We start from the raw sequence: 16,390 nt of genomic DNA, 5'->3' as shown, positions 1-16,390 counted from the left end.
ATCTTAGCCTCATTGAGGATTTGCTTTAAAAGAGATTAGGTAGTGTAGATTGTTGATATTATATCTAGTAAACACCTATTGGAAAAGGTTAATAAGAGTAATTTCAACCTCTCTGTTCATAAAATCTTATTATTAAATCGTTGCGAGCATAACTTGACTGTCGATTGATGTTCATAACAAGAAGTGTTGGTGGGAGATTTTTGTTCAGAATTCAGAGAACACCCAAGAGGAAAATGCTAATAGTCATGTGTTCATACTGTTATCCACCTTTAAGGTAATCGCCCTATCTCTCTCAAAGACCCCAGTACTGGTACTCTCCTTTTCCTGCTTATTCATTTTCTTTCCTTACATTTGAATAGCCTAAGATTTAATTACATTGAAAAGGAATTCAGTTTTAATTTTTTAATTTTAGAGTAACTTAAATTTCTCAACACGACCATGCAGTCTTAGTAATAATCCAAAATTATTAGAAGAGTGGGTTTAGTAAAAATTAGGAGGTGGAGTTCGTGCATACTCATGGCAAAGAACGTCTTTCAGCAGGATATCATGGGTGTTGCTTTTTCATTAAATAAAAAAAGAACACCTAAACATATTGTACTTCCCTTTTTCTTTTTCTTTCTTTTTTCACATCCCAAAAGACTAAGAATAATTTTAATTCTTTTATGTACTTTTTGACATTTTTTTTAAATGTTACGCAAATTCACGTACAGCTCCCAAATTTGAGTAATATAGTCGTTCATTGCACATTACATGGACTACAATTACATACTAATAAAATATTTTCACCCTGAAAGTAAACCTGGAATATATATAAATAAAATTAACAAATAATATAAAAAGATAATGCACCAAATAATAACAATTCGTAGTATAGTATGTTAACAGAGAAAATTTTAACATTATATAATTTCTAATATTTGAAATTCTTTACATATTTTTTGAAATAACGTATATAGAGATATATAAAGAAAAAAAATTAACCCTAAATACAAAGAAAAAAGGTTTGGTACGTGCCAAAATATCAAGAAGCTTGGTTAAGCTTTTCACAGTCGACAATTATCAGAATTTACATGAGCAAATGTGACAATTTTCCATGGCTCTCATTGAGAATATAAACCTTAAAGCGAATACTGTGGTTGTAAATGATGTGTTGCTCTACAACTTTCCATAGTACAAAATTTCCTTTTCCTTCTTTTTCCTCGATTGTTCTCAGCTATAATATCATTTCAGTTTGACCTTTGTCATTCAGGGCTTAATCAAGTATACGAACCCCACTGAAAAGCGCATCTAGGCTTGGAGGTCATAACACTACATGCTAGCAGAAAGAAAAAATATACAAGCTGCAGCAACATACCTACTACTCCGATTTTACGCCATATGGCCCAGTACTCTAGCAAAATGAGTAGCAGCAGCAGCTAAAACTAGAACAAACGCTTTCTACAACCTGCTGCACCACAATAGCAAGCCATCTGTATTATTTTTCCATCAGGGCCAGAGACACTATCAAGGGCATAGCCGTAGTCATAAGTAAGCTCCTGTAAACAAAAACCAAAGGCAGCGAGTCAAAATTAAGTGCTATTTGTCCTGAAAATAATTCTTACTAGAAAACTGCATCTCATATAGAATCCCAAAAATACAGTAAGAAAATAAGATTAATTACAAAAATAACAAGTAAACCTTATCTAGCAGTAGGGCTATAAATAAACCAAGACTCTCGTGAGTTACACAGAGTTCAATTTCATAAAAGTTCGTTCAACATTGTTTCTTTAGTTAAACAAGCTGAACTGGAGCTCAATTTTGAGCTAGGTAATAACTAAGACTTATTCTAAAACAGATGATATTTTGATTTTGTTTTAATGTAACTGCAGGTTATAATTACTATGTGTGTGGCCTTAAAACTACTATATGAAAATTTATACCATATAATTAGAACATAAAAATATACTAGCAACATTCCTTTAAAAATTTTTGGAAGTGTGGCTTTTGTCCATAATCATGATCCCAAATGTTCAAAACTTGATCCAAAAGCACATAAATGTATTTTTGTAGGCTATCCTGCAAATCAAAAAGGATATAAATGTTTTGATCCAGTTTTGAAAAAAATGTTTATTTCTATGGATGTCACTTTTTTTGAAGGACAATCATACTTTGACAAATTTCATCTTTAGGGGGAGAACACTAGTGAAGATGTCTCAAATGATTCTGGTTCTGATTTAAATTCTGATTATGATTTAATTTTTGAGTTTTTTTTTCAAATAATGGTATTTCTTAGGGGTCTGATCATGTTTCAAAAGAAAATGGGTCAAAAAATAAAAAAAGTGTGGAAACAAATGATTTAAATATTAAAAATACTGAACAACTATTGATAGGGTCATCTCAAGATCAAAATATTGAAACAACTGATATCTATGCGAAAAAGTTTAAAGGTCTTGTATATTCAAAAGAACATCAAGCACAAAAAAGAGCCACCATCCCACAGCACCATCAAGAATCTAATCAGAGGTTGGATCATAAAATTTATGGTAAGTCTCCAAAACTTCCTACAAATAATTCATCTAGTCAACTTGATCTTTCCATTGCTCTTAGGAAAGGTGTCAGGTCTTGTACTAAACATCCTTTGTCAAATTTTGTATCTTACAAAAATATTTCATCACCATATTGTGCTTTTATCTCAAAAATGTCTAGTATGGTTATTCCAAATAGTGTTCAGGAGGCTCTAAATGTTCCTGAGTGGAAAGAAGCTATTTTGGAGGAGATGAGAGCTTTGGAAAAGAATGCTACTTAGGAAAAAGTAGATCTGCCAGATGGAAAGACAATTGTCGGATGTAAATGGGTGTTTACTGTGAAGTACAATTCAGATGGATCCTTAGAAAGATATAAAGTTCGTCTAGTAGCCAAAGGATTTACTCAAACATATGGAGTGGACTACTATGAAACTTTTTCTCCTGTGGCGAAACTCAATACTATTTGAGTGCTCGTCTGTTGCAGCTAATCTAGATTGGTCTTTGAATCATCTAGATGTGAAGAATGCCTTTTTTGAATGGTGACTTAGAGGAGGAAGTATACATGGAACCTCCACTTGGTTTTGCTCAGAAATTTGGAACCAAGGTATGTAAGCTAAAGCGATCTTTATATGGCCTTAAACAATCTCCTAGAGCATGGTTCAAGAGGTTCACAAAATTTGTTAAAGGTCAAGGTTATAATCAAAGTCAATCTGATCATATACTCTTTTCATAAAGAGTTCTATTGAAGACAAAATTTCTATTTTAATTGTCTATGTAGATGATATAATTTTGACTGGAGATGATATAATTAAAATAAGAAGATTGAAACAAAACCTAGCCAAGGAGTTTGAAATGAAAGATTTAGGCAAGTCAATTTATGCATTCTCTATATGAAGAACATCTTGAAGCTGTATATCGAATTCTTCGTTATTTGAAAAGTACACCAGGAAAAGGACTTTTTTTCAAGAAAAATGAAAAAAGAGGAGTTGAGGTGTACAAGGATGCTGATTGGGCAGGTCCATTCACTGATAGAAGGTCAACTTCTGGATACTGCACATTTGTTTGGGGTAATTTAGTCACATGAAGAAGTAAAAAAGCAGAATGTAGTTGCTAGAAGTAGTGCTGAGGCAGAATTCAAATCAATGGCACAGGGAGTGTGAGATTCTTTGGCTGAAAAGGGCTCTATAAGAGCTTAAAAGATCTGTGAGTTTACCTATGAAATTGTATTGTGACAACAAGGCGGCTATTAGTATTGCTCATAATCCTGTTTTACATGACAGGACAAAACATATTGAAATTGACAAGCACTTCATAAAAGAAAAACTTGAAAAAGGAATATCTGTACTCCATTTGTACCAACTACACAGCAGGTGGCAGATATTTTAACTAAAGGATTGTTTAGACAACAATTTGAATTTCAAGTTAGCAAGTTGGGCATGACAGATATATTTGCTCCAACTTGAGGGGGAGTGTTGATAACTTAGAATAACTAATTAGTTTTTATTTGTTAGAGATATGGATAAACATTCTAAGGTTCAGGGATAAAATAAATTAGTTCCTATCTAAGATTTTTTCTATCCTTTAGCTAGTCTATATAAGTTGTGTTTTTCCTTTGATATATGAAAAAAATAAGAGAATATTTCTCTTTTTTCCTTTCTCTATAAAATTCTACAACTTCAAAGAATTACATACTAATTCTCTTCCAGCAAGCTATAAGAGTTATTTTATAATATAAAAATTTATACCGTAAAAGTAAAACATTAAAAATTTACATAGTAATTCTTTTTATTGTGGGCTAATGGAATAGTAAATTGAAATATGCTTAACAAGCTCGATTATGCATAACAAGTCCGAGTGTTTCTTTGTTGTTTAATATCATCACTTAACTAACCGAATTCAAAATAAGCTTGTTTAGTATAATAAAAGAGCTATTTTTTTAATAGAGCTCGAGCTACTTAAGAGCTTAATTATTTCCAAACGAGTCAAGCTCGAGTTTCATTATACAAGCTTGACTCAAACTCAAGCTGGCTTGAGCTCGAGCCTATCTACATTAAACCACATGAAGCTCAAACTTGTTGAAGTTCAGCTTGGTTCAATTCAATTACAACCCTATGTAGGGTAGTCACAACAATATTAAGTAATTGAAAGCAATTTTAAACTAATGGGCATATGGACGGACCAATAAAACTCAAAATTTGCATTTTACAAGTGAAGCTATCAATGGACCTGTAAGCACCCACTTTTAGCAACCATATATCATGAGCAAAAGTAGAAAAGAGAAGACATTTACCTGCAACGGAGGTATGTTGTCAGCTGCAAATAGCATCACCCTAGCAAGTTTGAGATCCTGGTGCGAGCTCAAAACACACTGAACAAACAGATTAGGCTCACAACTATGGTTGATGAATCTGGCAATATTTCCATAGGAACCTGCATCAATGCAGAATTCTGGCACACTTTCAGATTTCTGATCATCGAGTCTCTCAGTGTTGCTAATTGTCGGTACTGATACATCTCCCAATCGCCTCTGTTGGATGTAGAGAACAACCAAAACATACTCAGTGTATCAAGGATATAAAAATACATCAAAATGACAAAACCACAGTAAACTTTCACTCGGTCTACACTTTGCTTTGCTCCCCGTTATTCGAAACATCAAATCCCCAAGGGGTTCTTATGTGGTTATACAATGAAATGCAGGTTTTACAATTGTTAGTTAACCGAACAAGATTACTATAACTCCATTGCAGAATAACCAAATTCACGAATATCTGTCTCAAGTGGCTTAAATGTCATTTGCCTCCGCTCTCTGATGAACAGAAATCTGAAAGTGTGCCATAATTCTTCTTACTTGTCTTTATTGGTTACAGGGCTTATGAGAAGAATTAGCATCCAAACCAATTCAAATATATTGTATTATATATATATATTCAGCAAAACATTTAGCATAGTACACTTGAATCCTCACTTAACAAATGAGAATTGCATGGCCAGAAGGCCCATGACCTTTCACATTCATCACAATTCAAGTCATTCTATCCAAATAATCATATTCATATTTCATAGAATTTAGTGCTTGGATCTCAAACTTAGCAGCCTATAGGTCCCTGTCCTTTTATATTGGGCAAAATTTTAGTCCCTACATCTAAAGGATGAAGGACTAGAATTCTCATTCAAAAGTATAGGACTAGAAGACTATATCATTTAGAAGGTGACGGACTAAAATGCAAATGAAGTATAACAAATCTAAGAGATCAACAATCATATAATTCACTTAAAAGCATGAGTACATGTGCTTTTACTAACTGTTGTGGGGAAGAATTGATGTACCTCTCTTCCACCAATTCCCTTCATGGTCTGCAGGCAGTCAATTTCAAATATGTAATTATTCTCAGACACATTGTCCAAGTCTTCTGTCCTACGTAGCACCCCCACGTACTCGCAAATTGGAGCCCCAGAAGGTATGAAGTCCCATGATCTTACAGCCCAACCTTTCTTGGGGGTCCTAAAAACCTGTGATGTTAAGCAATAGAATGGGTGAAAATATTACCACACAAGAAAATTAACTTTATTAAAGATGCTAGAAGACGTTTAGGCAGATGGAAACAATAATGAAACCTCAAAACGGTACTTCAGTCCTCTCTGAGCTGTCCGATTGACGCAATGAGATCCACAGCCACAGTTTGGACCACATTCAAAGACTATTGCCTTGGCTTCAATTAGCCTAAAAGTAAATAGAAGAAACCAAGAGTATTTTTAAGTAAATGTTGCCAAATAAAATCTCACCAAACTATTCATGATTAAAGAAAAGCTTCCGAAAACAACTTCTAACTAATCTCTGAATAACACACACCTGCCACCATCACGATGTACATACGGAAAATCGGAGCCATTAAGCTTGGCACAAGCACATGTCCGAGGATCTAAACAAGCTCCTTTGCAGTCACATCCAACAGCATTAGTGGGAAGCTTAATATTCTTGGAAACTTGAAGAGCTTTCCGATATGTAAAACCTGAAAGATTTAAAGTCCAAAACTGGCTTATATTGACAGTTTAGTTCTGGTAGCATATCACGAATGTAATAGAATACACATAAGTAGTAATATACACTCAGAATAGCAAACAGAAAAGGGAGGACAGGCTATAAGTTCAACAAGCAAAAGAAGCTAAACAATCATGCATCAAGAGCAACATTTGTTACATTAAAAAACTTATCCAAACACAGTACTAACAGTGCCAACCAAAAGAAAGGATAAATGAATGGAACCCCAACCATCAATATCATATCCACCTCCATAAAATTTGCACACGAGTCCATTATTTGGCTATGAGCTTTGCATGTTTGCTAGTTAAAAGCATCTCAAAGCAAAGCATGAAGCATAGCTATTGGTTTTGTTTCAAAGTCCATACCAAATATAATTTGAGTTGCACCAAATACAAGTCAAAGCAAACAGCAAAACACCTCTTAGTAAGGTGCATTGTGCATTTATAATATCCATCATTGATAAATGAGCTTGGGTAGAACTCAGTCCCAAAAGTTAGCTCAAAGAAAGAGGGTGTCAATCCATGTAAATACACCATAGCAACTTAGCAATATGGCCCCTCACGCTTAGCATGACATGAAAATGGGTCGGATCAAACCCATCATCACAGACAAAAGTCTTGTTCTGATACCATGATAAAAGAGCTCAAGTAGAAATCGTTCCTAGAAGCTAGCTCAAGGAAAGAGGATGATCAATCCGCATATATATAACATAACAGCCCGATAACTTAGCAATGTGGAACAAAAACAATTTCTATCAAAGTAAAACCCAACTTTAAAGGTTAACATGCCTGTCGGTGGAACAGGTGGATCATCAACCAAATTTGTAGCTGGAATTGGAACAACCTCTTGGCCCCTACTAATGTCTTCGCACACCAATCTTAGCCAATCAAAAAGTAGAAAGTTACTAAACATTGAGAAAACAACAAAGAGCAATGCACTTCAATAACATAATCACTATTTATACCCTCTAATTTCTGAAATTGATTGAGGAACGCGTCCATATACAAAATGAACCTGTCGTGAGAGTAAACAAGTGTGATGTTTGAGAAGAGTGAGAATGACATTGAATAAACCATGAACCTTAGAACCAAAAAAGGAAAATAAGTATTTTCCTGATTTGATATGTGCATGTGATGGATTGAAAGATAAAGCATGTCATTAATCCTTTAAAAATGCTAAACCAAGGTTATTGTGATATAGAAATATACACAAACCTTTCTAACATCATATGACTCCTGCATGTCAAGCTGCCACATGAACTAATGCACGAATAGTCATAGATCTTAGCAGGTTCCATTTAATTGCTTGTGATTTTGAAAGTAAACATAAAACTAGCAAAAACAAGCGTAGCATATTCAAAGCAAATGCTATTTTACCTTAGGGAATGCAGTAGTCGATTAACTAAGCATTTAAATCACAAATATCAGATTAATCAACTATAAGATGTTAATTAGATGAAATCCAAGTAGTTTGTTTAATTAGTTTAGTATAGTTAATTAGTTTTATTTAATATTTTAATCCATTTTCAACTTCTAAATAATAGTAAATATGATCAATTTTGGTATTTAGCATTACCCTCCTCGTGGCAATGATACTTCACTCACTATATTACTTGAAAGCTACATAGCGTACTTGTTAGAAAAAACCAAGTATATAATGATATGAAAACTTATTGAAGAAGGCTAGCGACAATGGAAATGGGAATTGAAGTTCCAAATAAGAATTACCAAAACTAAAAGTTCAAGGGAATATACATGCTATCAAAGCATTAATTTGTTTGAAAAGCAAATAAAAGATATTTTCATGAATTTTCGTTTATTACTTAGCATAGTTGTTGAAGGCAAAAGGATCCTAGAGCCTAGACATGCTCGAATTGAGCAGAAAAAAGAAATAAAAAGATAAAATTTAATGGGCTAATAAAATTCATAACACATGCATAAAATCATAAACTTAAATTCAATTTTTTAAAATCCAAAATAAAGAAGATGCAAACATGAACCTACGTAGATAAATGCTTTCTAAATCCAACACAAAAACTCCAAAGGGACATTTTTGTTTCCCGTTGCCTTTTTTCTTTGACTTGTAGAAACCTTTCTTGAATCTTCCTTTCATTTCTTGAAGTGATTAGGTGTATATGGGCTTATGGCGCATCTTATTCTTCTATATCATCAATGGCCCAATTTCATTGCTAAAACTACTATTCGGGTCTAATACTAGTGAGGCGCGCCTTCTTCCAGCCTCACCAATGCCTCCAAGGCAAGCACCTAAATAAAGTTGCCTGCCTCAAAGGCTTTAAGGAGCAAAGGCTTGAGCCTGAGGCGCACCTTTTAACAGTAGGGAAAAAAAAATCAATTAAAAACGTTTTTAGTTTCATGAAGAACTTTAATTAAGAAACCGTGGAAAGGCAAAAACTTGTAACTCATTCCATGAGATTTAAACATACCCTACTCCTGCTTCCATTAGTAGTATTAGTCATAACTAATAAGTCAAGAATCATAACGATAGTAGAATGAGGACTTTAATCAAGAAGCGATTAATGGTAAGCATATGTTTATATCATTGTTATCAAAATTGCAAGTTGACTTACAATTTTAGAGTTAAAAACATATAAACAGAACCACGTATAAACCTAAGATCAAGTAAAATCGACTTTCTAAAAAGTCAAAATTATATGATTTACAAATAGAAAAACTAAGCTCAAAACAATCTTGAAGTTTTACCATTTGAATATTTCCAGTTATAATATTGCATCTTGGTTTATGAAAGCCATTATTGATTGTTTACCTTAACAATGTTTTCATAATTTAAGCTTTAGATACCAATTTTTAGCTATTGCTAATTTGTTATTAGTTATTCATAGCTATAATAGTTATATGCATGTAAATATGTTGCTATTGCTGTTTGTCATTATTATTAAAATCGCAAGGAATTATTACACACACAATAGAGCCAAGCTTTTGTCATGCAAGCAAAACTGCCATGATTCATGTGAGTCCACTGTCCTTCAAAACTGAAATTACAGTACAATTAATTGAAACGGAAACATATGAACCTGGTTAGTGGTCAGTGTTGGTTGCCCTTCCAGCCTCCTTAGACGATACTTATACACGGTGAATCCAGAAATGCCTTTCTCTGCCCAATATTGAACAACCTACAAAATATTTCTATTAATGAAAGCAAGGGAAATTGAGAAAAGAAAAATGTTTGCTAAAGGACAGCGGAAGAAAAATAATAATTTGCGCTAGGGAGAGCAGCAATCAATTGCTGAATGCAAATAAGGCCACCTATCCAGCTAAACATGACAAAAGTACAAAGCCAAGGGATTGAGAAGGTAAAGCTTAATTAGTTGACCTCTCGCCCAATTCAAATCTGCCCAGGTGAATGAGGTAGAGTGAAATCACTATAAGAAACTTACAGCTGTTATGGAAATTCAATTGTAAATTTTAAGAAGACTTCAACCTTTCAGGCACCCTCTTTTTTTAACAATAATCAGCAGTCTGATCATTGAACTTTGTCAAGGCTTTAAAAATTTAATCCCGTCATCGTTATGTGCAATAGAAAAACCAAAACTTAATATGGTAGCAGAGCAAACTGATTCATTCAGCTGAAATTAAGTTTGCAAAGCTTAAATTTAAAGACTTAAGACGGTAGCCGAATAAATAAATAAATGGCAGTAGAATAGTGGAAACACCAGCAATCATCTATGTTCAAAGAAAGATTATATAGAAGTTCAATAAATATTATAGCAATTGAATCCACTTTTCCGGCCACTTACAAGACATTCATATTTCAGGACTCATAAAGTTTACCCCACACATGTCAAAGAAAGAAAAGGTATATCCATGATTTAGCTTTTTGTAGCCCTAACTAACTGTTGAGGCATTAGCGTAACTTTCATAGACAGCATATTGATGCAGGCCAAAGTTCAACATTATAACAATTACACAAACCTTGCATTTGCTAGAATGAAATTTACCTTGTACAACCCATCATATGTGTAAACTTTGCCACTGTAGCTGCTGGTAGATTCGTGGCCACGAACAACTCGTACAGGCATACTTTGCTCCACACAATTCTGCAATTAAATGCAGTATAAGCAACAATTCATTCGGTAATTCTACCATCAAAGCTTCAATAGAGAACCTGTGAAATCAGTGTTGCAAGGCCCCAATAAAAGGCTGATTGTCTGACTTTTCTTGTTTACTATAAATAAGAATGCTTTCCGAATCTTATTAGCATTTAGCTACAAAAGTTGGCTTTGAATGTTTCATATGCAGAATGCTAATAAGACTCATAACATAACAAATGCACAAAATCATAATCTAGACTCCTACATTTTTAAATCTAAAATAATATACATGCACATCCATAAACTTAGCTAGCAAAATTTTTCTTTCTATATCCAAAATACAAACTGAAAAGGAACATGTTCGAGAAACAGAACCATAACTATAGCCCTCCTAAATAACTGTAATTCCTAAAGCATGTCCATAGGACAACTACTCATCATCACTAAGCTCATTACAGTCATCCTCTTCTTTCATCAAATTCCTTACTTTCCTCTTTCTCATCTTCTTCAAATTTTATCTCTTCCTCATCTCTAAGTATTAGTATTAGCCCTCTTCCGAGGAGATCTTTTGGCCTTCTCGACTTGCATGGGCCTAGCACTTGATATGGATGTGGACACTACATCATTTTTCTCTTAATTGATCTAGTATGAATATGCCTCCTCTTTAACTCCGCTAGCTCTAACAACCGCACCCCATGTCAAATACTCATCACCAAACACTAGTCTTTATCAGATTCTCCAGCCGTTGTACCCATCAACCATTCATTAGTATCTCTGCATCTCCCAAAGAAATAGGATCAATGTGGTTACGTGCATCATACAGTGCTACAGCATTCAATTATATCTCACAAACACCAAATTATTCAAGCATTGTTAAGAGCTACTTGAATCTTCTTCTTTCTTTCTTTTTATAACTAGTAAAAACCCTTCTCAAATCTTCTTTCGATTGCTTAAAGTGATTCAGAACAAATAAACTTATGGCACATCTTATTTTTATTTACCATAAAAGGCCCAAATCCAATCAGAAGTAGAGAACAAAATTTACATCTAATATTAATGTGCAACTCTTCTAATGCATGCGGCTCAATGAAGTTGCTTGTCTTTAAAGCTATGAGGCATATAGGGTTGCGCCTTTTGTGCCTTGAGCTTGAGGCATGCCTTTAAAACACTGTGTCATATATACCAAATGACAACCAACCTAGCTGAAGAGAATCTAGAAAGGACTCTTACTGTCAGGCGTTGCTTTTTCTCAAATCCTATCATCAAACAATTGCTAAAGCTAAAGAAAAAAGATACGTGCAAAACAATTTAAAAACTTTGCACTAGTAGATGGGGTATTTCCACAAAAAAAAAAAAAAAAAGAAACACGACAGAAATCCAAAATGTCACGGCCTCATAATCTTGTAAAACTTGTATATTTAGAATGTAGAGTAATTAGAAAAGAACATGGCTTGAGTTATACACAAACATTGACAAGACCAAATCACATTGACCATGATTGAGGGCTTCTTTCAAATTTCACCATTCTGGAACAATATGTACATATACAAAATGCAACCATTAATAACCAGTGAATGTTAAAGCAGAGGTCGTTATATTCTGAACACACACCTTGAGTGCTAAATTACCACGCTCCATAACTTGGTCGCGAATTTGACGCTTATTCCCCGTTAAGTCATGTCCACCTTGACCGGTATAGATAACATCCTCTGCATTATCAAGATCATCCTCATACATTCCTGACAAAACAATGGCTATCGCAATAGGGAATGTATAGTCTCTGTATTCCTACAATTTCAAATGGAAAAAGTTATAAGAAATTGACAATAGGCCATAAGCAAAATAATCAGCTTATCATTTGCTTTGAAAAAATTAAGAACCCTCATACTACTAGTCAAATGTTTGATAAAATGTCACATGGCAAAGCAATGCCATAAGAAAAGGCAAAACCTATAAGTTGTCCTGCATCAGTATGTGTACATGACACACAAAGAGAGCAAGTTAACTCATCCAAACGAAAACAAACTTGGGCATGGTTGAATCATGGAGATCACTGAAACAATAATACAAAGAAGAAAGCTTTTTAGAAAAATTCAAGTAGTATCCCTTCTGAAAAGTCTTCACAGAATCAACTACAAGAAATACCACATTGACAACTCAATCATGGGAGATTAACAAGAGAAACTTCATATGAACTTCCAAATACCATAAATAGCAGCAAGGTATCCTGAGTCACAAAATGATTTGCTCACTGTAGCAACATAATTTGACAAAAATCATTGAAGTGACAACAGGTGAAACAGGATGAATACTTACGTCATAGGTAACTTATGAACTCCATTGTCCAAATCAAAGTTAAATCATCAAAAAGAATGACTTGCAAAATAATGGAGAAAGGGTGAAAGAATTCTAAAAGACAGTTGTACAAAATTATAAATCACAATTGACATTCAGTAATGAATGCATCCTTGCGAATATCTTTTCATTTGAAATGTAAGGACAGAAAACAAAAAAGGAAAATTGATGATTGCTATTGATAATCATGATAAAGATGATTATAGTTAGTATTCAGATTACAACCTTACTATAGGACAGCCCCATATAGTCAATCCCATTCAGCCAGTGGCTATGAAAACCAATTGCAACCATTTCCGCACGTGAATAGAACTGATGCCCAACATCGATACCTGTCATTAAAGCCCACCAATCACAACTTTTGTACTTGAAACAGGTGAATATTATGAATCAATGCTCATAAAGCACACGTGTTATAGCACCTAAATTAAATTTATATTTGAAATATCAAACCAAAACAAAGTTTAAAACAACAAATGACCAAGAAAAATATATGTACAAGATGCAGACCTGGAAGGTCACCAATCTTTTTCTCAGGGTACATTATAGCATTAGTCTCGATCATCTGCCAGAAAATTTCATTTGAAGAGAAAAGCAGAGGTTATGTCATAATTGCACAAACAAAAGCCATCTACTTACAACATACTTCCATCTATCATATTGTGCACAAATTGTATAAGGATTAAACATAGCAACAACTGACAAAACCAGCAGAGAACAAAACTATCATTAAAGATTATACAGTGCGAGCAACGCACTCTACATGAAAAATCTAACTGCACTGAAACAAAGATATCAATTTTGGAGCAGCTAATGATTGCAATTTAACAAGGTCCTATATCATATTATAAAACTACTCAATCAGAAATAACAATCATCAACACTGTGTCTGAAACTGATATCTAGAAAGCATTATTGCTAGACCAAAAGTGATATGAACTAAATAGTTGATTCATTAAATGTGTGAAATAAAAAGAAACTCACACCTCCAATAGTGATTAAAAATTATCTTATGCAAAGGATGGTTTACAGCAACCTTTGATGTTACATATGTAACCACAAAGAAGGTTAAAGTCCCAAAATTCACAACAATCGCACTACTGGCAGTCAAGAACAAAAGAAACAAATTTATGAGGAACAAGTAATAAAGAATGAGCAACTACTAAAGTTGTAGAAATGGCTAAAAGGGAAAAAAAAAAAATTAAAATTGCACTTGCCTTGGATATTGCTTTTAAGTCAGGACGTTTGGCCTTCTTCTTAGTATCAATTTCAACCGCATTCTTTTTCTATACAAATTTGTAGATGAACAGGACACGTCAACTGTTTAACTTCCACATTTACTAGCAATGGTAAGCAAAAGCAATTTCGGAAAAAGAAAACCAACAACTAATCTAACCTTTGATTTGGAATTTTTTGCAGCCTTTTTATCGACTTGTTCCTTTTGGCACCTCGTCTCCTCTTCCTGAACACCGGAAAAGAGAGCGTATCAAACTACATGCAGAAAAATAACAAACTTGTTTTTAGAAAGAAAAAGAGAAAGGAAAAAGATGAAAGAAAAGAAAAATGCAAAACCTGTACAAAATGGAGATAATGCTTGTTGAATAATCTAAGGGTTTCTTTAACCCTAGCATTAACACTCTTTTCCGTAACAACTCCCGCAATTTTCTCATTCACATTCGCTACTTGACTCTTCAAAGCTTCAGTACTGCTGACCTGCATTTCCTTTTCCTTCTCCTTTACCACCATAACCTCCTCATGTTCATCCTGATGTTCATGCTCATGCTCATGCTCATGCTTATGCTCCTCATTAACATCATCCACATTTACCCTTCTTCTACTAAACACATTTGCCCTTTTCTTATTCCTCTCACCATTCTCATCTAATAACTCCACTCTCTTTCTCACTAATTCCTCCTTCTCCGCTCTCTGTTGTTTGGTTGCTTGTATTCTCGCACTCACTCTTCTCTTCATCGTTCCTTCTGTAATACTCTTGTTTTCCTTTTCTCTTTCCACCTCGCGACTACTATCAACACAAACAGCCACCATTTTTCCACTCTTAATCCAAGATTAGGGATTTTTAAGGAGATGAAGAAGCGGAGTAGGAGGAGCCTGAGCTGTTCTCTCGCTGTGATTTTTTTAAAAAAAAATAATAATAATAATGATAATAAGAAACAAACAACAAAAGAAAAAAAGAGCTCTAAATTCGAGAGAGGGGACAACAGTTTGATTGATTAGAACAAATAAATAAATCTTTCTTTCTTTTTTCTGGGGGGAAGGGCTAAGCTAGAGCCAAATATTTACAAATTGCCCGCTTTTTTGCTTTGAGGCTATTTCAATCTCCCTCCCATTTTCTTTCGATTCTTTTTTCCTGAGTATGTTTCTGTGTCTGTACAAGAGCGTAATAAAGCAGTTTCTTTTTTTCCCTTATGTTTTTCGGGAAAAAATAGGGAAGGTCGATCTGGTGTGTGTGATGCTAGAATAGTGAGTGAGCACCAGGCTTCGTGATTTGCGGTGATTTTGCTTTTCTGCTGATTTACCAATAGAACGATCTCACTTCAAAAAGATTGGGTTATTTCAATTTAAGGAAATTCATGATTTTGTCAATTCCTTACGAATATCATACGACAATTACATTCAAAATAAATAAAAAAATTATATTTAATCTCTAATTTTTGCAGACGTGGAGACCAAAAGACTTTATCGGGGCAACACAAATATGCATATTAACAACAAAAAGAAATGTATGCTTTTCAGCTGTTTGTAATAAATAAAATAAAATTAAATATTTATAGTATTGCATCGCTGCTCTTCAATTATGAAATTTCTTTAAAAGACTTGGATTATATATTTTTTTACTAGAGAGGGAATATACTCATTATTTAATTTGGAAAAAGATTATTAGAGCATCGTTGGAAAGTAATATGGTTGTTTTTTGTATGTTTAAATATTACCATGTTTTTATAGATCATTGGAATAATTTTAATTTTTAACATGGTAAAATAAATTTTTTCCGTTTCAAAAAAATAGGTAATTTTTCATTTTTTTGTCCTTTTCGAGTTAAAATATATATTCTTTTTCCGATTGTCAGTTAAATAACTACCGCCGTTCAAACGAGTAACCGATTATCTATTTTGAAAATAAAATTCAAAAATTTCTAAATCTGCCACATTTGTCTCAAAAATGTATTCATTAATATAATCGCTTAAAATTAAATTTTGACTTTGTTATTTTGAAATTATAAATATGTCTTTTGATTTCAATATAATATTAAATCTTTGTAAATCTCAATAATTAAAAATCATATTGTAACAATTGAAGAGTTAGCAAATCTAACATAACTAATAAGATAGTTGATATTTAAAATATCTAATAAGGGCATTTTAGTAAAATAAAAATAATGGTATTGACTATTAAAAA

The 16,390-nt window shown here is 33.5% G+C and overlaps 1 protein-coding gene across 3 annotated transcripts; it reads right to left on the bottom strand.

The window, feature by feature from the left end:
* Window positions 1-869: 869 nt before the first annotated feature.
* On the bottom strand, window positions 870-15,516 carry LOC8273097 (histone-lysine N-methyltransferase, H3 lysine-9 specific SUVH4). 3 transcript variants are annotated; one of them, XR_001534804.3, is made up of 16 exons: window positions 14,546-15,516; window positions 14,370-14,435; window positions 14,191-14,259; window positions 13,484-13,538; window positions 13,199-13,305; window positions 12,230-12,406; window positions 10,526-10,624; window positions 9,602-9,700; window positions 7,514-7,563; window positions 7,338-7,426; window positions 6,358-6,517; window positions 6,123-6,228; window positions 5,835-6,017; window positions 4,795-5,031; window positions 1,355-1,535; window positions 870-1,274 (listed from the first exon to the last, which is right to left on the bottom strand). XR_001534804.3 is itself a non-coding variant. In XM_015715474.3 (15 exons), exons 1-15 carry the CDS (start codon window positions 15,017-15,019, stop codon window positions 1,422-1,424), a joined length of 2,085 nt encoding a protein of 694 aa, XP_015570960.2. In that variant the 5' UTR covers window positions 15,020-15,516; the 3' UTR covers window positions 870-1,421. The 3 variants fall into 3 exon arrangements, 2 of the variants coding, with proteins under 2 accessions (XP_015570960.2, XP_025012031.1); XM_015715474.3 differs by having other exon boundaries at window positions 870-1,535; XM_025156263.2 differs by having other exon boundaries at window positions 870-1,535; window positions 14,370-14,464; window positions 14,546-14,686.
* Window positions 15,517-16,390: the final 874 nt, after the last annotated feature.

This window comes from Ricinus communis, chromosome 8, assembly GCF_019578655.1.
Source record: "Ricinus communis isolate WT05 ecotype wild-type chromosome 8, ASM1957865v1, whole genome shotgun sequence".
Lineage (NCBI taxonomy): Eukaryota > Viridiplantae > Streptophyta > Magnoliopsida > Malpighiales > Euphorbiaceae > Ricinus > Ricinus communis.
Note: the sequence above shows the minus strand (reverse complement) of the source record. Positions and strands in the feature narration are given on the sequence as shown.

Excerpts from the sequence above, each read along its gene's own strand:
- LOC8273097 (XM_015715474.3), bottom strand. The coding sequence starts at position 15,019 with ATGGTGGCTGTTTGTGTTGATAGTAGTCGCGAGGTGGAAAGAGAAAAG. Across the intron at positions 7,564-9,601 it reads CAACACTGACCACTAACCAG|GTTCATTTTGTATATGGACG; the intron begins GTTCATATGTTT and ends CTCTCACGACAG. Across the intron at positions 6,518-7,337 it reads TCCACCTGTTCCACCGACAG|GTTTTACATATCGGAAAGCT; the intron begins GCATGTTAACCT and ends TAAATCTTTCAG.